This window comes from Fistularia commersonii, chromosome 8, assembly GCF_037954325.1.
Source record: "Fistularia commersonii isolate RoL2024-O1a breed Wild chromosome 8, RoL_Fcom_v1.0, whole genome shotgun sequence".
In the NCBI taxonomy this organism is placed as follows: Eukaryota; Metazoa; Chordata; class Actinopteri; order Syngnathiformes; family Fistulariidae; genus Fistularia; species Fistularia commersonii.
This window is the reverse complement of record NC_141291.1, coordinates 11,394,031-11,418,485: the sequence shown is the minus strand read 5'-3', so window position 1 is coordinate 11,418,485 and position 24,455 is coordinate 11,394,031. Positions and strand designations below refer to the sequence as shown.

The window sequence follows — 24,455 nt, the reverse complement described above, 5'->3', positions numbered from 1 at the left end:
CTGCCGTTCAATCCAAATAAAGCGCTTCCAATCAAGATTCCTGCTCTGAGGTGTGGTTCCCTGCCCGAGTCCGCCCCCCCCCACGCATCGTGACACTCTTGGCCAATCACAGGGGCATATATAGAGATGTACAGCTTGTTGTTGTTTGGCCCATAACTTTGATAAAGTGGGGTGAGGGAGCGAGTGTTTACATGAAATTATTTTCCGATTGAGGAATGAGGGTCAGATACAGGTAGGCAGGATAAATGTGTGTGTGGCTGAGAGACCAGAGTGGAACAGTAAGGCCATGGGGAGTATAGATGAGGAAAGTGGAGGATTTGAAGTACTTGGGGTCAACAATGGAGCGTGTGGAGATGAGGTGAAGAAATGTGTCCAAGCAGGCTTGAATGGATGGAGAGCAGTCTCAGGGGTTTTAAGGGTATTTGAATGAAAGGAAGCAGGGATGAAGCTGTTGAGGATCTCTTTGAGAATGAGAGCTCAGGAATTAATCAATCGGCGTGGAGTACATGGTAGATGTTCTGGAGATAAGGTCAGACTGAGATGGTTTTGACATGAACAGAGGAGGGAGCGTGGAGATCTGGGCAGAAGGATGCCGAGGTTGGAACAGCCAAGCAGGAGGTCAAGAGGAAGACCAGGGAGGAGATTTATGGATGGCAAAGAGGTTAGTTGGAGTGAGAGAAGAGGATGAAGAGGGGAGGGTTAGATGGAGGCAGATGATTGGCTGTGGTGACCCCTGAAGGGAGAGGACTTGTCCTTTGCTTCATTTCCAGCTAAATTAAAATACATTCTGAAAGAAATACGTGGGAAAGCGGAGGAAGGGGGTGTTTCTGCCACTTTGGGACTTTATGACGTTTCGGGGTGAAGTTACTTTTCTTATCTGGGAAAAGGATGAACTCCCTGACCTCCTTGTCCGTGGACCGGCCTGACGTCAGAGGGGCGCGCAGCCAGAGATCGCGCACCGGTGGTTTGCGCCATTCGGCCGGCGGGCTCTCCCAGTCCTCCCGCCATGCCGGGGAGGAAATCTAAATATCTCACACAAAAAGAAACATAGAGCGAGAGAGAGATAGAGTCCAGCACAAAGAAAGGCTCCTGTTTCTCAACTCCCACATTAAACAGTGCCGTGTCCCTTTAAAACCGTCTGACAAAAAGCCCATATGATCCCCGAGCTCCAATCACCAATTCCTCCTGCAAAAGCAGCCTCTGCATTTTTGTCTGTCTGAATGCTACAGTGGCACAGGGGAGGGTTGAAAGACTGGGGATCGGGCGAAAACTGGAGAAATGTGACAATTCCACGGTCATTTTCATGGCGAGGGGAAAACCGCTGCGCGGGGAGTTATTCTGGGACTCCTTCGAGCCTCTGGACGCAGGATCAAAATGGTAGGCTTCGGAGGGAGCGCTGCATTTTTTTTTCTTAATTTTTCCACATTTATTTTTTCTTTCGTCCCATCACCAGGTGTTCTCTTTCTCATCTCTTGCTAAAAAAAAATTAACAATAATGAAAAAAAAAATAAGCCACTTATCATGCCGATCAAACTTAGCGCACTTGTGCGCCGTCATCTTGCGCCACCGGCGGCGGTCAGCGGCGCCTTTTGTGCCCCCCGAGCTGCAGCCGGGAAGTTTACAACTTGCCTTCATGGCGTAAGTTGGAAAATCCAAGCGGCTGTTCAAGGAAGGAGGGGTGGGGAGAGTGAGAGAGAGAGGAAAAGAAAAAAAAAAAGCTACACGGACGCAGAGAAGGAGTTAAATTCTTTCATATCGGGTCGTGACTGGTGCGTGTGTGTGCGCTAAACTGAAATGCCTATGCAAGTTTGACGCATAAATTAAGCGGATCTCCTCAGAGACCTCTGCCCAGCCCGTTGTATTCTACTTGCTGCATGATATTGATGTGTGAAAATGACAAGCCCCCACCTTGTCCACCTTCTCCACCCCTCTCAGGTTGGCAGGTTGTGCACGGCCCGCCGAGGACCGAGGGAGGCAGACAGTAAAACTCTTGTCTCCAGGGTCATTTTAGGATGCCTCATTAGAAAAGCATGTGGAGCCTGATGCAGTGGTGGAGTAATCCCGGCGCATTCACATCTGGAGGCTTGGGTTAATATCTAGGTCGGGTCAGTGGGGTTAACCCTGGTGCACGCCGGGTGGCTTCTGGTGGGAGCCAGACCTGGGAGCCTGGTAGGAGGACGAGGAGGAAGTGGTTTGATTATTGCTGCTCTTCTTCTTTTTATTCCTGCATGCATACTCTGGAGTACAGTAGATGCAGATGGATCCCTTGTTTGCATTACTGCAGATGACTCCAGCAATTACTTTGTCTATTTCAGCCAGGGGGATTAGTCGGTGCTGATTTTTTTTCTTTTTTTTCTTTTTTTTTTTTTTTTTATGTATAAGTCGCGTCACCTTTTACTTCCAGGTTTCGGATGAAAAGATTGTTCATTTGCAAATCTGTCTATTGTCATTTGCAGCCCGGGAAGCTGGAAATAAAGGAGACCTGTGTCTCTGGTGTTTAGGGAGCTTCGGATCCAACTGCAGTCAGCAGTGTCAGGTCCTGAGTAGCTCCTTCGCTCTCCTCACAGGAGGAGAGCGAAGGAGCTGGGAGTTTTATGTAACTGCCTATTCAGGGCATTCCTGTCCACCCTCTTGACTTTGAGGCTTTCGCTGTCTCCGGGCGCCAAACCAGTAACTGTCTTTGGTCCTTGGGAAAAGTGCAGCCGCTTCGGAGAAACCCAGGAAACAAAGTTCAGCAGACGCTGTGGGCCCCACTCTCCTTGGAAACTCAAAGCATAGGTGGTGCTGATTTATGTTCCTGAGATTAAGAGCGTTGGTCAATGCCATACAGACAGTGAGGTGAATCCCACCAGCTTTACGGGAAAATTAATTTGCTCCCGTCTGCTCCGACAGCACAACCTCATGAAGCATCACGGTTGTTTTTAATTGTGGCGTCTACTTTCTTCATATCACCCCCGCGGCCAAATGGGATGAAAAACACAGTTTCTTTTTGATGGATGTCAATTAGCCCCTTTGTGACAGGCATTTGGACACACTGTGTGGTTTTAAAATGGTGTTTGTGTAACTTTTAGGGAAATCCAGGCTGGCGAGAGGGGACTTAAGGGGTTTAAGGCAGAGGGGAATGAGTTTTCATGCTGTTTTCTGAGAATTGCAAAGCAGGATAGGAGGGATCCTTGATCTGGTGTTCATCACAAATATTATTTCTCGTGTGATGTTGGTCAATGCGTGCATATTCATCTTTTTGGTTCATACAGCCAGTTCTCTTCCCCTTCTCTGTTAGCTCCTGTTACCAGTTGTGAAGCTGCTCCAAAGACTCAAACCGAACTTCAACCTGAAATTTTGATGCCTTTTAAATCAAGCGTCTTTATTTCGGGGTGCACATATTTCTGTCCAACTGTTGTATGGGAAGACAGACAACTCAGCTGCCGCCTGTTAAACTAAACACAAAGTGCTTGGATAACAGTTTAAATAGCTTAAGGTGCCTGTGGGCACAATGGCAAATAATAATAAAGGGTTAAAACTGGCTTACACTCTTTCAACAAAGGGTAAAAGTATACTCAAGGATAAGTTCTAAAATTTGATGAGGAAGAATAAGCATTATTTTTATTATCACTTTCAGCAGTCATAGTGGTATTTGTATTATTATTATTACTGTTATCATCACAACAATAATAATTGTAATTAATAATAGTAATGATATATAGTATTAATAAGTAACAGTAACAGCAATAGTAACAATAATTGTTAATAATGTTGTAAAAATAATAACAATGATAATAATCATAATTATTGTCATGATTATTAGTCAAAGAAAATGTGTGTGGGAGGTTCAAGAGGAAGGATTTTATACCATTTCATCATCTCATACCTGCAATGAAAGATACCCTAGTAATTTTGGTTGTACTTCAGCTGTTGTTGACTCTCCTGAGTTTATTTCAGTGTATTTATTCTTTTGCTTTTACTAAGTGCTGCCTGCACAACTGCGGGCAATGTTTGTTTGTTATTGTGTCATAAATGCTTTTACCTGAGTTTTGGGACCAATCTCTCCCCCTCTATTTTCTTTGCAGCCTGACCTAAGTGAAACACATTAAAAAGTGAGATTTAGGACATTATTGTTTCAGAATGGATACTTTTCTCAAGGTCTGGATTGAATTCAAGTTCATTATTGCCAATTGAGTTGAATTTACCTACCACTGATTATACAGCAACAACCGATGCTGTCGTAATTATCGTATAGTTAAGGTTCAGGGTCAACAGTTCCATTGTCTCCACGTAAATCCATGTCTAGACCTTTAACCTCACAGTGTTTAGTTGTTTCTTGTCAGTTTTTGACTTGCCCCGATTCCTGTTTTTCTTTGGCGCTATGCTAACTGCTAATTTTTACCGTCCGTCCTCTTTGACCTTTGTGTCGAACGCCTTCGTGCACAAAGACACACGCTGGAGATCCCTCTACAGAGAAGAGCCTCATGTTAGAGTTTTCACTCTGTGTTGCGCTGTGAAAAGAGGAGATCTCACGGTTTCCCCTTCGTGTTATCCGCTGGGTACGTCTGCAACCCGCTGCTCCGCCGATGATCTTTTGTCTCATCTAGATCACTTTAAAAGATGTGTCTCTCATTTAACTTGTTAACATTTGCCATCTTCTGTCAATTCGGTTTGACCCGGTGGTGTTTTTTCACACGGTGTCCAAACCCAAATATCTGCTTAGTCGACCCGTCCGCACTTTATTGTGCCACAGGTATTTGGCGTTACCTCCCTTTGATGAATGCGTGCACGGTGGCCGTGCGTGCACCCGTGTTGTGGCATGGGAACAGTGTGTTATGACTGCAGCGGAGCAGTGATGTGTGAAGCGTAGTAACGTGTGTATGAGGAGGAGATGCCAGCACCATGGGCCTCTCTCTTGGCCGGGCTTCCTGACTCAGCACTTCCTTTCTCAGCTCATTGGCCCAGACACAAACTTCCTGGCAGAGCATCAGTGCGGACGCTCTAACCTCGCCGCTTGCTCTCCCCTCCTACCGCCGCCAAATCCAACCAGCCACCTCCGGGCAGCTCCTTTGATTATCTCGCTGCTTGTCATCTCAATTCCTGACAGCTTGCGGTTGATGTGCTCTTTCAACATTTCCTCTGATTGGGCCACACACTCGTGCAAACAAACACGCTGTCACGCCCAGCTTTAGCAAACCAAGTCCAATTTGTTCAAAGGATGAGCTGGTAAAAGGACTTTGCAAATCGTGCTGCCGTGGCAATCCTATGAACGCTGCCATATTTGAATGTCCTGTATGACGCCGCTCGTGCCACGTTGTCATCCTTATTATTTTTGTTTGTGCATCCCAATTTCACGCTCGGATAAACCCGTATCAGGTGTAGATTGGCTTGTCACCTGTGGTTGTATTAACATATAGATGGAAATGTATTTAAATCAAGTGGTGGAAGCTGGGTTTATAGCACCAGCGTGGGGCCGGGTCGGTCCAAACGGTGAGATTAGGCTGGATAAAAGCCCTGTCTTTGCAACATCGCGGGGAGATTGGATGTCTGGGATTAGAGCAGCACTAATGCTGATAATATTGTCTTTATTAATTGGAGCCAGCACTGAATGCTGTGGTTTGGGAAGTTAAAAGTTTAATAGGCTGCGGGGAATAAAATAATTAGCTAAACCAGAGAAAACTGAGCAATTTATCATTTTTTTTTTTCATATTTTTTTGTTCCACTGCACTCTACGCTACCAGAAATTTAATTTATTTTTTCCCACGTCAGACAGTTCAGGTTGCTCAGTTCACTGGACTTTTACTCTTTTTATATTTGCTTTATATTTGGATCCAACAATTTACTCATATTATTGATTAATTTCCTTGCAGTTTATTTGAGTTTGTCCCCTGTGGTTTAAGTGTCACATGTCCTCGAAGTCGGAGCCTGGGGAAATATCAAAATAGTGTATCTCTACGCCGAGAATCTCAAATCATATTCACATTAAATTCTTACGACATCATCGATCGACATCGTCAGTGTTCAGGGCTGTCGGTCTTTTAGCTCATCGATAGAGAATTCCGTCTTGATGGATTGCTGTGTAAAAGAAAATCAAAAGTAATCCAAAATATATTTTTACTGAATTATCCTTTATGTTACATTTGTGGAATCTAAAATATAACACATTTCACAAAAGCTTGGATCAGTATCTGGTTTAATACCGGGCTTTAAGTTCAAAAAAGGTTTTTGTCTGACTGTTGTCAGAATATGAAAAATTGCATCTGCCATTTTCCAGATGATGTGATACTGTGAAAAGAAGCCTTTGTTTGTCTTACACCCTCCTGAGCATAGATGTGGTCTCTTGTTAGTAAGACAATCCTGAAACTGTATTACTTTATCTTTGTTGCTGTGTGGGCTGGAAGAGCATTGGGATGCAGCTGTCCTGCAAGCGATCTAATGATCACATCCCTTGCATTCATACCTGTGGATAAGAGTTGTCTGTCAACCCACTGCATGTTTCCCTGGAGTGCAAACCCCTCACAAGGGCCTCAGTTGACTAACCGATTGGAACCTGAAATGTCAGAAAAAACGGACAAATGGCCATGTACCTTCTCATCCCTCAGAAATCCAAAGATGATTAATGAGATGTTATTGCCAACCAAAAATTACAGAAATATTGACTCATTGCATTGACACGATTGCAAATATGCAATTTGCATTGCATTATGTTCAAATAAACAGGAACCACCCACTGAGGAATGTGTTCCCCTTGAGTGCGGCTGTGCATGTGACCAGGACAATGTGTGACCTCGATGGTCTGCAACACTGATTTTTATCAATGTTGATTTTTTTTTTTTCTTCATCATAGCACTATATGATCACTGCGGGGCCTGTTTAAAGCAAGACCGATGCTTGTGCTAATACCCCTCTCGCTGATCTGTGCATTTCCAGTTAGCTCATAATGTGATCATGTGAAACCAGTCATATTTTTACCCTCTTTATCATCATGCTCATAATGCAGGTATGCCTCTGTGTCCATTCCGGGGTTGCAGACTTGAGCGACGTGCTGCTGCTGTCTATGTTTTCTCAGTCATAAGCTCAGTGCCAGGTCTTCATGCTGATTGGACTGACAAAGAGGAGAGAGTGCAGACAGCAGACAGAGCAGAAATCTTCCACAAGACACAAATGCTGAAAGCAGGGAGACAACTTGGCAAAGCACTTCCCAAGCATGCCAGTCTTACTCAGCCGGTAGTCTGGACCACATTACACCCCGGGGATTAAGCCGTACCGCTGTTGTCACCCAAAGAATTGGGATTCACCTCTCTGCCTCCATCAAAGCTGGCTGCCGTTTGGCGTCAGCTGCATTGGAGGTCTGGCGAGCACAGAGGACGTAGTGTCAGTCATTATCCTGATGACTTTTTAATGGCCGTCTGATTGGACTGCCCTTGTCCTGCCCCCTTAACTCATGTTTGCAGGACCATTTTCAGCCACGTAAAAGCACCACGGTATTACTCCAGAGCTCACCGCCTGTGTCGGGGGTGATCTGGTGGAGGCTTTGTATTAAGACCTGTCATGCACACTCTCATGTCTGCACCGATGATGTCTGAGAGATACGGGAATGTGTGTGAGAGAGACCAATGAATGAAATGAGGCCTGACATGGTGCCCACTCTCCTTCCTCCGGGTGTCAGTCACAACCGAGCCCCTCGCCAGGCCCCCAGCAGGAGGCCTCACTCTGACAATGGCTGCTGAGTGTGCTCTTTACTGTAGGTTTGTGCTTGGAGAATCTCCAAACCCACCCACGACTTTATGAGACGACTGTCATCGTGTCCTTAGACGATTAGGTACAATGTTTTTGTTTTGCCTGATGTTCATCTACTGCAATGACACTGTACAGTTTGCAACTTTACTATCGGTTTGTTTGATTCGTATTTTCTGACCTGATAATATCAGTATGTGAAGGGAAATATTTTTGCATTGCAGCAGAGATGTATGCTAATTGAACAGAAATGCAGTGTGTTTTTATAACCACACAATACACTTGCACCTTAATGCTGTTTAGTTTAATAGTCAATCACTGATTTCACGAGAAACCAATTATGCCATGTTACATTAGAAAATGATGATTTGATGTTCATCACAGATTACAGATTTGATATTACAGTATTAAGAAATCAGAGGAAGTCAAAAAATTGATTAAAAAATTGATTATTGAATGAAAATAGATCAATTAATTGACCCACTATTCATTTTCATTTAAATTCTGCGTTTATATTAAAAGCAACGATTACCGGTGGAGTACAAAATTTGAATAATACAATTTTGCTGACTTGTATACAATAGGAATAGTTTCTTAATGAAGATAAAAAAGCCAAACAATGAGAAATAATATGATTTTTAGGTTCTGAACTCAAGGTCAATGAGATCAAAACATTTGAGCGCTAACTGTGGCTTAAGAAAATATCAGGATGTGAAATATTTATGTCAGCCTTATATGTTTTCAGTTATATGAATAACTACCTCATATATTGATAATAGAAATTGGACAAATAGATCAAGCAGAAACATTGAATTAATTGTTTTTTTTGGGTCATAATTATTAGAAGAAAATAAATATTTATGCATGTTCCATTATGATTTCAAAGAGTCTTCATTTAAATTTATCATTGTGAAATAGAAATAATGAAGAAACCTGTCCTGAATTAAAATGACTCGATGTCTTTATCCTACTTACCTTTAAATTACTAAGGGACATTATTTTGCAACAATTACAGAAACAAGTTTTTTAAATAGCATCACTTACAACATAAATGCTTGATTAAAGTAAAGTATTATTACACTCATATCCAGCGATAAAAGGCAAAATCTAAATTCATTGAAGTCAAAAAAAAATGGAACAATATTTTGAGAGGAAGCCATACTGTGGGTTAGGGAGATTTAAACCAAGACTCAGAGTTGACAGAGCTGAAAGTACTGACACATTTCCTCCGGCAGTTTGGTAGAATCTGTTTCGTGTTTTTTTTTTAATAGTAATCTAAGCAGGAAGCAATAAGTTAATTTTAAAAAATGAATCTTTACATAACAGATGATGTGTCAACACATGGTAATGAACCTGTCCACTCCTGTGCCGTTCATGCTGTCTGTCTCCAGCCTCAGTATGTCCAACAACTTACTGAGGGCTGTAAATCTCTGAGCTCCCCCATTTGTGGAATGTGTGCTAACAGTAACTGTATCCCCGGGGCACCGTATGCACCCTCAAACAAGAGCTGACGACACGGTCCTGGCACTCTTATCCAGGAGGAGGCCCCGAGATCTGAGCCACGTCCTGCTACAAATTTGTGTACAGGAGAACTTTCAAATGGCAGCTGTGTAAGCCTCATCGCATACTGACTTTACAGAGCGCTGAATCCACAGAGGCTGTTCGGCGCTGCAGTGGGAGAGAGAGAGCGTTCTGATTGGTAAAATGCAAATTACAAAAAGAGGACGTTACTCTTGCTGAGGTATCAACGTCAGCCTCTTCTGCTTCTCTGAGGTTGGGCCGATGTAAAGTATCTGCTGAAAAAAAAAGTCGGCCACAGAAAAGTACAGTCAAGGAAAAGTAATTTCAATTTTCAGTTTTTAATTTTTCTGTGAAATTGCTGAATTTCTATAATATCACAATGTCACTATTCCCAAAGTCCAGATTTCCAAACTCACCTCAGATACCTGAATGCACCGTGACGAGCTACCAGTTCTTTTGGGTGGTATCTGTGTCTTAGTTGGTCCTTCCGATCAGGAGGTTGGCAGTTTGATTCATGGCTCCTTCTCTTTGCTGTCCCTCGGCAAGACGCTGAACCTTAATGTTGCTCCAGATGGCCTTGGTGGTGCCGTGCACGGCAGCTGTGCCACAATTGGGGAAGTGAGCATGGGTGAATGGGTGAATTCTATCTAGTGCAGGGGTGTCATACTCACTTTGGTCCGGGGGCCACATACGGCCTAATTTGATTTCAAGTGGGCCAGACCAGTAAAATCATACCCTAATTACCTAGAAGTAACACCAAGTCCAAATTTTTCCTTTGTTTATAAAGGAAAACTGTTAAATGATAAAAATCTTTATATGTCATGAAATGTTCCTTTAAAAAATACATGCATCAGTTCTGTCCTCTCAGTTGCATTTTGTTGTATTTTTGTTGTATCCCTCATTGTGGGATCGAAACTTGCCATATCCACACCAAGGACACAGGTTTCTTATTAACATCAACCGACAAACAAGAGGTGGTCCATTTTTCTTGGAAACCCCGTCAACTTTTCTCTTTTTTGACAATGACATCTTGCTGATGAGGGTGTCGGGTCCAGCGTAAAAGCAGGTTCATTTCTGACAAATAAAAATGCTATTTACAGACCCAAAAGCCGCATTGGTGCCATCTGCTGCAAGTTGTGAGTCAAATAGTGTTGTGCCGTGTTGCTAGCACTGACTCAAGCAGTGCAACCATAGCAGACAATATAGGAACTGCATTTTTATTTTTGAAAAGTAGTTCATGATTTTTATGTATTTTTTCCCTTCGTCGATTTATTCCACGGGTTGGATTGGACCCGCGGGCCGCACGTTTGACACCCCTGATCTAGTGTAAAGTGCTGTATAATCTCAAGGTGTGAAAACGCCCAGACCATTATTTTTGTGTGATCAGCTATGGTTGAATTGGCCCAGTAATGAGAAGGTGATATGAACACACAACTCTGCCTTTCGCAGAAAAAACGAAGGATCATAATGAGGATGAAACAGAGAGTTCAAGCTTAAAATGGCACATGGATGCATTCACTGCTCATAGATCTCGTGAGAAGCTTTGTGTAAAAGCAACTCTGCCCAGGCCTCTTCAGAGCGACAGAATCCCCCGCACAGTTGTACTTGACAAATTATGAAACGCTTTGCCTGGAAAGGGTTTGGACTGAGGTTTGATTGAAAGCCTTTTTAAGTGACACCTCTTGTCGGTTGCATCAGTAATCCCCCTATTGTGTTTGTCATGGGTCAGACCAGATATGAATAATGTATTGCAACGCTTCTGACTCGGAGGCCTGTTGAAACTGGTGTTTCCTCTAATGACAGCAAACAAACCCTCCCTGACATTTCCAGGGAGCAGTGAAGGGGGGGCTCAGACATAGGTGACAAGGGAGATAATGACAGAGTTTCATTCTGAAGTACTCACACGATTTGTTTGGCTGCAGTCCTTTTATATATACACATATATATATATTTGGGGCTATCCATGGGTTCACTTTTAAACCAGATCTACAGATCAATACTCAGATCTCAGCTTAAAACATACTGTGGTTACAACATGTAAAATGTTTTGCATTCCAATTCGCCATTGAAAAACACACGGCCATTGTCTTTTCCTTTTTTCCAGCTGCGATGGTTTGTATTTGTAAACATTCGTGGTAGAATTTGCTCTATGGCTGCTCTGTTCTGTTTGAATCCCGGATGACGTTGATTGTTATCCGCAAAGTAGCATAACTTCCAGTTGGTAACTTATATTTGATCTGATTAAGGCTGCGGCGTTTTGCCCTTGGGCAATGTCTGTAGCCTCGCTCGGTAAGAGAAAATCCGATCTGCCCTCATCTCCAGCTCAGAGTCCAATTTAGAAGCTCAAAACTATGAATAAATCTAACACTCAATAATTGAATTTTTCTAACAGGCCAGACTCTCAAGGTTAGGCCCAAATTCAAATCTGTTCTCTAGCTTGAAACAATGGACAAAACTTGTTGTCATTGATCCGGCAGAGAAAATATAAAATTAACAATGATCGAAACATTAGTGATACTCATTTTCGTCACTAAGCAGGACACCATAAACACCATGATGTTTCTATCATTATTGTAAATCCATCGCTAATTGATTGCGTAGCCGCTTGTTTTTGTCGTAAATGTCCCAGTTTAATCAAGAAGAAAAGATCTGGCTTTCTTTGACAATACCTTCAGCAGCATGTTCGCCAAAAATTACAATGGCTTCTCATCCAGCCTCTAAAAGATGCTTAGAATGATAAATTCCATTAATTGTTTGGAAGGTTCGTTACTATTTATTCAGCACGGTTTTCCTAATTATTTCTCCGGACATGTTTTGTCTTGTGCATAATTCGCAACTCCTCTGGGACGGTGTAGTGGGTGGGTGTGCTGAGAGAGTCGGCTAATGGGGGTGGATGGCAGTGAATACAAATGCAAACACCAGTTAGTCCTTGCAGAGACCAGACAGTTGTGTGTGTGTGTGTGTGTGTGTGTGTGTGTGTGTGTGTGTGTGTGTGTGTGTGTGTGTGTGTGTGTGTGTGTGTGTGTGTGTGTGTGTGTGTGTGTGTGTGTGTGTGAGAGAGAGAGCGTGCTTTAATGTTCATGCATCTTTGCATGCATATTTCTTAAGTTATGCAATTCTTTTTTTCTTCCATTTTTTTAAATCCCCCTTCAACAATCATCCATGGGAATATGTACGTATGTGTATGTGCGTGTTTGCTCTCCTGCCACTTTCTCACATCCTGTCTGGATCGAAACCCTGCCCTTCCTGTGCTAAAATAAACCCACCTTGGGAAGTTGCAGGCCTCGCGCTGGGTGCTGACTCTTACACCTTTTGATTTTTCTGACCTGCATTCTGCAGTAAGCGCTGACTTTACCCTCGAGTCAGAAGCTGACAATGTCTACTTGAACATTATTCATTATTTCAGCCATCATTCTTGTGTTTAAGATGATTTATCAATGTCAAAAAATTGTATTAAAGTGCAATTACTATTTGTTTCTTTGTTAGTTCTTGACGATGAATCCTTGAAATTTTATTCCTATTGATAATGGAATTTCGATGCTCCGCCATAGATGGGGTCTAATAAGCTGCTAAATAAGGGAACATATGCCCTTACACTACAATTCACTTATGCAACAAAATTAATGAAAATCTATGAATAGAGATGTTATCACCGGGGAGAATATTTATTTCGATTTTCCTTTCACTTGGAGGTTGCAACAGAAATACTGTTGATTAAAAATATATTTTTAAGCAATTGGCTTCAAATTTAAAAATTTACAATTCTTTTTGGGGGCTGGATTGGGACATAAAAGTGGACAGTGTAGAAAATCCAATGAACTTTCAGGCTTCAAACTTTTCTAATGTTGACAAAAAAAAAAATCTGTCTTGATGTAAATAGAAATGAAATTAAAATTAAGAAATACATGCTTCAGGACATCAGTAGTTAATCTCACGTAACCTCACATTCCTGAGTGGAGCTCCTATCATTCACGAGTGGTTGAGGGTAACTTTGTTTTTTTTCCAAAAGTACTGTACATTCAAAGAGCCTGATTTTTTTTTTTTTTTTTTTTTTTTTTTGGACGCCTCAAGGTCTGATCCCCAAATGCTTTGAGAAATGAAGACATGACATATATAAGCTCGGGTTCTGGGAGGTAAGGAAAAAAAAAAATCAGGCACCGCAGACACAGGACACAACGTAGACGTTGCGTTCCTGAGCTACTAGTCCACAGATGCCTACACGGATGAATGCCATAAATGTGGCAGGACGGTTCAGGTGGTTGAGTGACTGTCGAGTAATGGGAGGATTATTGGCTTCATCCTGCTGTCGCAGTGACATTGAGGAAAAACACTGAACAGGTTGGCATTCCTGCCACCGGTGAATATGTATGAGAATGAAAGCATTCATAAGGTGACTTTGTAAGATTTTTTTTGAGCCTCATGATGGCAAAATATAAATAAATAGAACCCATGCGCAATTCAGAAAGGGGAAATTTTCATGCATCATACTTTACGCCGTTCTGGACATAATTGTAGATTACGTTTGATCGTATCTCACAATATCACCAGGAATGCGACTGTAGTTTCCAAACATTGTTACTGCGTCTCATCCATGTTGGACTCCATGTATCTATAAAGAACATGTGATATGACGGAAAGCCCAACCAGATGGGGATGGCCCCACTGGATGAGTCAATGAAAAGCCTCTCATCATTGAACTTTTATGTTATTTAAGAGAGATCTGCTCCGCATCTTTGGTCAGAAATGCTCAGATTGTAATGATGGTGGTTACGATAAAGATTTCCTTCCTATCCCTTACATCTATCTTCATTTTCTCCTCTCTCTGCAGCTCGTAGTGGAGAAGACCACGGACTTCCCCTCTGCTGAGTTCTCTCTGGTGGAGGATGTTGCTCTGCACTTTACCTGTTTGATGGACAGGCTGAATGAGCAACGCCTCTTCCAGCCCGACCTGTGCGACGTCGATATCGTTCTGGTGCGTCAGCACAGCACTTTCCCGGCCCACAAGGGTGTGCTGGCTGCTTACAGCCCTTTCTTCCATTCCCTTTTCACCCAAAGCAAACAGCTGCGACAGGTGGACCTGTCACTGGACACCCTGACATCACAAGGCCTCCAGCAAATCCTCAACTTCATTTACACCTCCAAACTGCTGGTCAGCAGCCGCACCGTCCGTGACGTGTTGAACGCTGCCACCCTGCTTCAGATGAGCAATATTGCAGCCTCCTGTCGGGACCTCATCAGCAGCCACTCGCTGAGGACCACCTGCGCAGATATGGCCAATCAGGAGGAGCTCGGTGGCGGTGATCCAGCTGCCATGGCGATGCCGCCCAGCCAGCTTTACCGGGAGATCAAACAGGAGTCAGAGCTCGGCAGGGTGTACACACGGGAGGGCGGCAGCCCGTTTTCCATCAGGGTGGAAGAGGCGGGCAAGGTTTCCCAGAAAAAGCAGTACTACCAGAGTGAGGAGGGCTCGGGGGGAGGTACCGCCGCTGCCGGTGTGGCTGCTTTGTGCAAAGCAGAGGGCAATGGAGTGGAGTCCAAGGCCGCAGACGGCCATACCTCGTTCAACAGGGATCAGATCATTGTTGAAGTCAACCTCAACAATCAAACCCTCAATGTGTCGAAGGGTTCAGAGGGCAAATCAGCAAGTGCAATAGAAGTGACCGCCATGTTTGGCGGCCGCCGTGACAATGAGAGAGATTCAGGGGATGACGAGGAGAATGAAGTAGAGAATGAAGATGCTGCTGGAGAGGAGTGTGATGAGGACCTGAAGGGAGGGGATGTACTAGGCCAGAGTAGCGAAGAGGAAGAGGAAGATGAAGAAGAGGAGGAGAATACCCTCAACATTCCAGGTATGGAGCAGCCAGCCATTATGGATCGACCTCACAGGGGCACGAGGGCATTGGGAATGGCAGTTACAACAGTCTCCATGCGGCAGACGCTTGCAGAGGCCACGCTGGCCAACCAGCGCCTCAGTGGGAAGAGGACGATGGACACGGAGGGCGTTGGCCAGAAGGTGAGGCTGGAGGAGAAGCAGCATTACTCCTGCAAGAAATGCCCCCGAGTCTTCAACAACCGCTGGTACCTGGAGAAACACATGAACGTCACTCACAATCGCATGCAGATCTGCAATAACTGTGGAAAGCGGTTCCTGCTGGAGAGCGAGCTTCTGTTGCACCAGCAGACCGACTGCGAGAAGAGCATCCAGGTATGAGTCAACGGGGAGGAGGAGGATGGCTCGACATGATTCCTCCTCACCTTTTCAAATTAAGTGATTAAATCTCCCATTTATTCTTTACTTTCCAGTCGTCATAATCTTAATGAGTGAAGCCGAGGTGTGACACGTTTATCTGGGCTTACTTAAACTCTTACACGCAATCACAGCAATAATCTTTTTAAGACATTTTTTTTTATTTCTAGTTGGCTCTTAAGAAACATAAATCCTGTGCTAAACATTTGAAAGGTGGAGTTTGATGGAGCTGTGCCCTGTTTTTTTCTTCCAGTGTCAACTAAAACCGGTGAAACCGCAATGTTTACAATGAGTCTCAATCTCAGGCTTAATAATTCTGAGAAATAAAAGCCTGTTATAGAGGGAGGAGGAGATAAGGTTTATTGTGAAATCAGTACAAGATATGGATATATGCCTCAGTGAAGATAACTATCAAATAATGTGGAATGAAAGCGTCAATTATTTAAAATGATTATATTTCTGCACACATAATCCTGGGCCCAGGATTAGATGACCAGGGTAGATGAATGATAGCCTAATAGTCAGGTTTAGATACGACAAAACTCCAATGAAAATCCTTAACTTGCTTACATGAACGTTCCCCACTGGGACATCCCAGAATTTTCTTACTGATTAATATTTTGTAGTTTTAATCTTCTTTTGTTCTCCAAAAAGATGGTCAAAGAAACTGACTTTAGTCCTTGATGTAAGGCCGTCTGATTAGCTGGGCTGTTGCATTAATAACGGAAATAATTTTGCTATCTTTCAAGGTTATTTTTTCCAATTGCCACAAGGTGTCATTATTAAAATTGCACATTTATTTAGAAATATTATTTGTTTATATTTTTGGTTTGGTTTTAAAACCTCCTTATTAACCTCATTGACACCCTTTTGGGGGCTAAAACCGCGCTTAAGGTTCAGAGGTTATTCGCAGCGTTTATGTTTAATATCTTTGTCAGCACAATAACCACCATCTAAATGTGTTCTTGAATTCATTTTTATTTGTTCTAAATATTGACTCTTTGTTTCTCTGTTTTCTGTATCGGACACTGTTTTTTTTTTTTTTTTTTTTGATTCCCCAAGTGTGTAACCTGTGGCAAAGTTTTCAAGAAGCTCTGGTCGCTGCACGAACACAACAAGATCGTCCACGGGTACGCCGAAAAGAAGTTCTCTTGTGAGATCTGTGAGAAGAGGTTCTACACCATGGCCCACGTCAGGAAGCACATGGTCGGTGAGTTGCACCTCCATCCATCACCTCGGCCCATCATTTGCGTGCCGCTATTTCAGACTTCCTCTTCACCCGCGTATCGTTTTACACAGGTTTATCTTGTTTCCTTATTTCAACTGCCAAAAAAAGTATTTAATGCTCAAGTTACGGTAACATATCGTTATATAGTGCATTCAGCCATCCTGTCAGTGACACAGATTTGTTGGTTTCCGCATCAACAGAATGATGGATAATAGACAGTTGATATCTCAGCCTTGTTAGATCCTCCACAGCTGTTTTTACGAAAGAAGTTTAGAAATGTTGATTTTTGTTCAAGTGGTTCTCCCTATTAAACACCGTAAATGAATCTTCTCTCTTTGTGTGTGTGTGTGCGTGTATGTGTGTTAAGCCCACACAAAGGACATGCCATTCACCTGCGAGACGTGTGGGAAGTCATTCAAGCGCAGCATGTCCCTGAAGGTTCACTCCCTGCAACATTCAGGAGAGAAACCCTTCAAGTGTGAGGTTTGAGTTCCTTTTTCTAAGCTCCTGCCGGCCACGCTTCCCCTTACATGGAGAATTTCACAGACGTACGGGAAATCTAAAGAGCTCTCATTCTTTAAAAAGACTCTAAAGAATGAGATGAATCTCCTAATGCGGTTGCCTAGAATAGAAGATGAATGATTATACTGTTAACATTTGTCAGTTTGTGTTCAATATCAATTAAAAATCCCAGAGAGTTTTTATTACTGCGAAAATGTGTTTCGCATTAATAGTTTCTCAAGGCAAAAGCCCCCAACCCCCAAAAATGTATTCAAACAAAAATTCGCGTGTGCGTCTCATTCCTCATTTTAACCGCCCAGGGATCAATTTCAATTAGCCCCTCATTTTCCTCTCTCACCTGCTGTGCTGTCCCAGAACTGCAGCGAGCGCTTCCAGTACAAATACCAGCTACGCTCCCACATGAGCATCCACATTGGCCACAAGCAATTCATGTGCCAGTGGTGCGGAAAGGACTTCAACATGAAACAGTACTTTGATGAACACATGAAAACACACACTGGTAAGTTCTTCGTTTATTTGTAAACTCAAAGACAAACCAATCCCACATTTTTAACTCATAAAATTACTGACATTTTTGACATTTTCTTTTAAATCTTGTTTTACTTTTTTACATATAAGGACAGATACATCTGTCCTCATGAATATAGCATGTTTATTCCAAAATTTGATAATGATTTTCCATGGCCCAGTGGGTTAGCACTTCTGCCTCTGAGTGGGATTTCTACCGAGTTCTCCGGTTTCCTCCCGCAGTCCAGAAACATGAAGGAGGTTCAGTGGAGACCCTAAATTAAATAGACATGAATGGTTGTATGTCTCTTTATGTGGTCCTGTGATTGCTCCAGGATGAACCCTCCCTCTCACCCAATGAGAGCAAGGATTGCTGTATAGATAATGAATGAATAAATAAATGAATGAATGAATGACATTTCCCTATCAGAGGGCTGGGAAGTCAATAGTATAAAAGATCTACTCCTTCGTTCCATCCGCCGGGAAATACTTGTGAGATAAAGTTACATTTTATTGCTTTTCTATTTACTTTATTCTGTATTCAACTGAACCTCTTTATTAATTATAATGTCTTTTATTGTTTCACATTCATTATCTGCCCATCTTTTACTTCAGCTTTACTTTTTCAGCTTTTATTTTGAATTATTCAATTTTTGGCATTTAAAAATGCATTATGTACTTGTAAAGAACTTCCAGTTATCTCTTACTAGTTTCAATGATGTAAGTTTATTGGATGATTTAATACAGCTGTCTCTTTCACAAAGCAAAATTATGACCTGGTATCAACTACTGGTATCAAAATTATTTTATTAGACCTAAGTTTAAGCATTCAATAACCGTTCTTCTATATGATTCACATTCACAAATAATAGCAGAAATTTCAGAAAACCAGGTACAGGGCATACACAGGTTTTACTTCCTGTTTTTGTCCGTGTCTCATCCTGAATTCTGAGGAGACGTCAGGTGTCACCACAGCTGCTCAGAATCATGGATCATCTGGAGCGGACTGGGGTGTAAACAATAAAAGGTGGTGGAAACACTGTGCAGCAGCAGCAGCAGCAAAGAGTATTGCCTGAATCCATATTCTGGATTGTTTAGTTACTCGAGTGAGTTAGATCTAGTGGCAAGCAGGTTACACAGGAAACGGAATCATTTACTTTTGAAATCTTTGAGGGCGGCACGGGTGGTTCAATGGTTAGAGCTCCCCGCCTCACAGTATGTGATGTGCGAATGAGGGAGTGAATGGTTGCATGTCTATATATGATGGGTGAATGAGTGAGTGAATGGTTGTGTTTATATGTGTGAGTGAGGGTGAATGATTGCATATCTCTAAATGAACTGTGAATGAATGGTTGTCTGTCTCTATGTGATTGACTGGCGACTGGTCTAGGTGAATCCTGTCTCCTGTCCAGTGACAACCAGAACTGGCTCCAGCCCCCTATATAATGAATGAGTGAATGAATATTTTTTCTGTTTCAGCTTTTTTTTCTTGGTTTTGTTTTTTTTCTTACTTCATTTGTGGAGACATTGCCTTTCTGTCAACATGCTATACCTTCATTCCAATGTCCAGCTTTAGAATGAACCGGATTCAGTTTGAAATAGTGTAAAACCTTAATAAATTAGCTGGATACTGAATGACTAAGTTCTTTTTGTCTAGGGCGGAGAGATTTAAGAAAAATAAGAAAAAGGAAACCGTACTTTCAGTTGTTTAAGTGTGATCTTCCTTTTGGTCCATTAATCGGTTTTTAGATTTTTGGCTGTTTTGTCCCTTCAGGCATTATTATTTGGAAAATGGGAGATTTCATATTTCCGCTCATTTGATGTTTCTAATTGCCCTGGCAATTAGACACAAATGGAATTATGGGGCCAAAGACCCTCTGGGGCCTGAGGATTTAAATCCCACTAAATGTTCCTCCTTGTTTTTTTATCTTCATGCCCATCTTTTTTGGCAGGAGAGAAACCATACATCTGTGAGATCTGTGGGAAAAGCTTCACCAGCCGACCCAACATGAAGCGCCATCGCCGCACACACACTGGGGAGAAGCCGTACCCCTGCGAAGTGTGCGGCCAGCGTTTCCGCTTCTCCAACATGCTGAAGGCGCACAGGGAGAAGTGCTTCCGCGTCAGCAACCCACTGGTTGCTGAAAGCAGCGACCCCCTGGGCCTGGATCAGCCTCTGTCCTCGCGCTCTGTGGACTCTTCCAGTCAGGTCCAGTTGGGGGCGGCAATCCCCGCCACCTCTGTGACCACACCCACTGCTGCCTCGAGCCCCCACCCCCTTCACGCCACCCAACTGTCTCTACCCTTGCGGCACTCCATGGGGGGGCTGACTCCCACCCCGCACTTACCCCCTCCACCTCCCCTGTTCTCTGCCGGTAGGATGAACTCCAACAACTAACAAATCTCTGTAGCATAAAAAGCACTACTTAATTTTGTTTTGTTGTCTTTTCTTTGAGCTTCAACTTTCGTGAGCCCCCCCCCCCCCCCCCCCCCCCCCCCCGACAGAGGGGACGCACCTCAGAGACATTTGCATTGAGTAGGAAACTGAATGAAGGCTACATCAAGGCCTCATTAGAAAAAGAAAAAAAAAACAACTTCCGCAGAAATTTAAGAAAATATTTTTTACTCTATCAAATACAATAGATAACCTCAGAGTCCAGCAGGACGTGTCATCACCCCACCTCTTCTTATGAATTCCACCACCCAAAACACATTTCATTTTTGGACTCTATGAGACCACGCGCATCTCTCCAGAGCCTTGCACAATGCATTGATTGTAGCATCTTTACAAAGCGGTGGGGAGAAGCGGGGGGTTCCCGAGAATCCCGCTCCGATGAGAAAAATGGTTTATTTTCCTTTTCTCTGCCAAGATGTAGCGAGTGGTTCTGATCCGACCCAGCAATAACCAAATGCTATTTTGTCTTTTGAGCATATATGTGTATATGGCACTGCCAATAACCAAATCTTGTTAGCTCACATGCTATAGTTAGGTAATGTTATACAGCATTTATAATCAGTCTGGCACCTTACATTTAACTCTAGTGATATTGAAAATGTACTCCTAATCGTCACCCTTTTTATAATTGTGATAGTGTGTGATTTGTGGTACGTCATGTTGTTGAGATGACATAAGCAAAGTCCTGACAAGTTGAGAGTCAGCTGTGCAATTCATTGTGCGTGCGTGTGTGTGTCTGTCTGTGTGTGTGTGTGTGTGTGTGTGTGTGTGAGAGAGAGTCAGCAAGGGAGGGAGATGTAATGCAGATATGAGTAAACATGGCATGTGAGATGAGATCTACACTCAGCCATACTCGAGCCTCCTTGGTTCAGGTGATGGGAAAAACAAACAAACAAAAATGTTGTCGACTCTCATCTTTTGCTTACATTAAGCAAGTGTGCTTATCTTCTGCGGTTCTGGCTTGGAGACGACATGGCACTTTTTTCTGTGACTTCTTCATAAAACCTGATGTATCCCCTTCCAGTATAGTCATAGGTTTCGCTCTAATGCTAACATCACAGCTCTTCTTCCGGCTAAAACCGACCCGTGACAGTTTAGAAATAGAAATATCCAAGTGGTGTTGCTGAAGTGTGCACATTTCATATCGATGTGACAAACATGATAGTATATCCCCCAAGCCTAAAACTCTTCTCGGCGTTGTCGTCTATTGCATTTGGCACAAAAGAGCTCCTGCACTGAAAGGGCTCCTTCCTGCCACATCATTATTTTTCTATTAATAGGAACGAAGCGGCGGCTGTGCAGTACGTATTCGCCTTCAGACATTTACGTTTATATGTGTCCTTTTTGACAACTGCTTGACGTCTGTCTGCGGTAGAATCAAACTTCTAATTGTCCTAGATCTCATAATTCTGGGAAATATCCTTAATTGTTTTTTTCTGTTTTCATAAAGAGTCTGATTAAAGAGACCATGCTACGCTAATGACTACAAATTATATTTGTACACATCAGCAGCTGGTTAGCATAGTTCCGCAGTTAGAATTGATTAGTCAATTTTTCCTCAAATGGGGAAATGCAGGTGGCGTGGTGGTTTGTGCTTCATCCTCACAGCATGAAGGACCTTGGCTCCTCCGTGGATTTCCTCCCACATTCCAAACACATGCAGCAGGTTGATTGCAAAAAAATTGGGAAAATTGCCATGAGTAAGTGAATGTTGTCTGTCTTTGTATGTGGCCCTGGCGATTGACCGGCGAGCAGTCCCGTCTCTCGCCCGATGACAGCTGGGATAGGCTCCAGCTTCCCCCGCGAGCCTGAGTGCAGGATAAGCGGCAGATGATGGTGATGGATGGATGGATGGATGGATGGATGGATGGATGGATGGGGAAAATGATTATTGATCCGTGTCACATACTTAAGGGTCTTTCGGTGCAATGGCACCAATATGGGTTTTCGAACTGCACCTGCAATGGTAGCCAGACTTCAATCAAACATTAATCGCTAACAAATAAAGCATTCCCGTCCCTGAAAATTAATTTTAGTCAATGGACCGGTGATGGGCCATTGATGCATGGACATTGGGAAGTGTGAAAATCACAGCGCCAGTGGACCCTTTTGTTTTGTTATTTTCAACCTCCGACTCAAAAGAAAAATTGACATTTTACTATTATCTCCATTAATAATCCACAACTCAGCCTGAACAATTCCTGAATGTGTTGCGTGGCTTGGAACAGAGGGTCAAACAATCATTTTCTTCAACTCAGCCACATCAAGTGAAATTTATGCAATAATGCAGCAGGTGAATTTAATAGATTCATCGTTGCCAGGAGGCTTTTTCTAGGAACTGTATTCCACTTTTCCAATTTAGATCTACACTGTGCTAACTGGCTGCTGCTGTACAGGTAAAGGACATATAGAAAGGACTCGCATCCAGCCTCTTTCGTGGAGATGCGTTTTTTTCCCTAAACCGTCGACGTGTCCTGGTGAACGTGCCGTTTTGTAACTTTGTGCACCATCGGTTCACCCTCAACCCCCAACCCCCCATCAATGGATGAACAACATGCAGTGCAACATTGACCTGTAAATACTGTTCGAAAGTGTATCTCAATTGTGATCGAATCCTCTTGTTTACATCCAGAAAGCCAATTGAATGTGCCCCCCCCCCACCCTCCACTCCCACCTGAATACGTCTTGGCTGTTACTGCCAAAAGTTAGTTTGTAGATAAGCTTCTCTTTTTTTTCAAATGTATAAAGCTTTTTATGGTTTTATTTAAAAGACATATGCACCTTGGTGTAGTCTGGGCTCCCCTCCCTTATATTTCGTAAACAGCCATGGTGAAATGGCTCGGGCCATGTTAACTGTTATTAGATAATGGTACGTTTTCTCATTCATTTTTTTGAGGGGTCATGTGTCAGACATGTTTGTTTTTCTTTGATTTTGCTGCTTTTTCTTACAGGGTCCAGTTTGAGACTGCCCTCTAAATTAAAAGTATTCAGTTTTTGACAACATTCTGGCTTTGCTAAATCCAATTCAGCCCTACCTGGCAAGTATTAGGAAAGAACTCTAGATGAAAAACAAAAAAAAGATATCTGGAGGCAAACATTTTATACACTCCAGAGTTAATATATCTGATTGTGGACTGAAAGCAGCAACAAAAAGGGGACTAGAGTGGCACTCTTGAGAGCCATGATCTCTAAAGCCTTACGTACAAACCTGCCCCTGAATGCATCATTTGGATGAATTTCCAGGACACAGTCACCGTAAATTCTCCTAATGTCTTCATAAATGTCCTCGTTGTATAAGTGTAAGAGAAATGCGATATAGCAGTATCGAAGAGAATGAGAAAATCGTTATCTGGCCCCAAAACCTGAACGAGAGAGGTCGAGTGGCACCCAGAAACATAGACGACCTGTCAATGTCACGCAAAGAACTGTTGCCCTCTTGTGGCAACGTAGTAAACTGCACTCATTCCTGCACTAGAGGAGAGAAAAGCCTTCATTTAATACTTATAGGAGAGTTGTATTTTGTTTCTCTAATTATCATAGAGGAAGTCATTTACGATGATGATAAAATGTTTTTTCAATTTTCCCTCCTCGCTGTTCTGAAAAGCACTAGCCCAAGAATACTGTGGTTTAGGTTTGTGATGCCTCGCATTTGCCTTATACTCGGAGGGAGATTCATGTTTTTGTCCTGGCTATTGATGGTTGATGATGGTCAAGGAGGAGTGATAGTAGTTCATACTACTGATTTATGCACTTTGATTGCCACACTAGCCCAAACACAAGACTCGAATTTTAGCAGGAGGGACATTTTGTGCACGTGTTTTCCGAAAAGTTTCAAATTTCATCTAAATGTGGATTTTTTTTAGCTATTTTTTGCTTGACATTGCTGCAAATGTGCGCTAAGCAGAGCTGGACCTGTGTAAGTAGTGTTTTTTTTTTTTGTTGTTTTTTTTAGCTGTGACGTGGCTCACCGAATAATGAAGACAACTCAGCCTGTTGCGTTTCCGCATTTTAATCCCACCTGTTTCGCACCGTGACGTTCTTTAATAGGTATTTATGACTCCCACCTGAGGGTGCGTGCAGCTGTGCCTGCATGATTTATGGGTTTGTGTTCCAATCACAATACTAATGAAGAACAATTGGATCTGGGGTCGTACCAGTTTGCTCCGCGAGGCTTTATGTGTGACTGTTTATTGAGGAAAACGTCTGTGGCCAAATTGATTGATTAATGAAATCATACTAACCATTTTGAGCACTTT

At 42.8% G+C, this 24,455-nt stretch overlaps 1 protein-coding gene across 1 annotated transcript; it reads left to right on the top strand.

The window, feature by feature from the left end:
* Nucleotides 1–1,181: 1,181 nt before the first annotated feature.
* On the top strand, nt 1,182–20,184 carry zbtb47b (zinc finger and BTB domain containing 47b). The gene is made up of 6 exons (XM_086150356.1): nt 1,182–1,377; nt 14,069–15,445; nt 16,550–16,697; nt 17,083–17,198; nt 17,592–17,736; nt 19,697–20,184. Exons 1-6 carry the CDS (start codon nt 1,375–1,377, stop codon nt 20,140–20,142), a joined length of 2,235 nt encoding a protein of 744 aa, XP_086006482.1. The 5' UTR covers nt 1,182–1,374; the 3' UTR covers nt 20,143–20,184.
* The last annotated feature ends 4,271 nt before the right edge of the window (nt 20,185–24,455 follow it).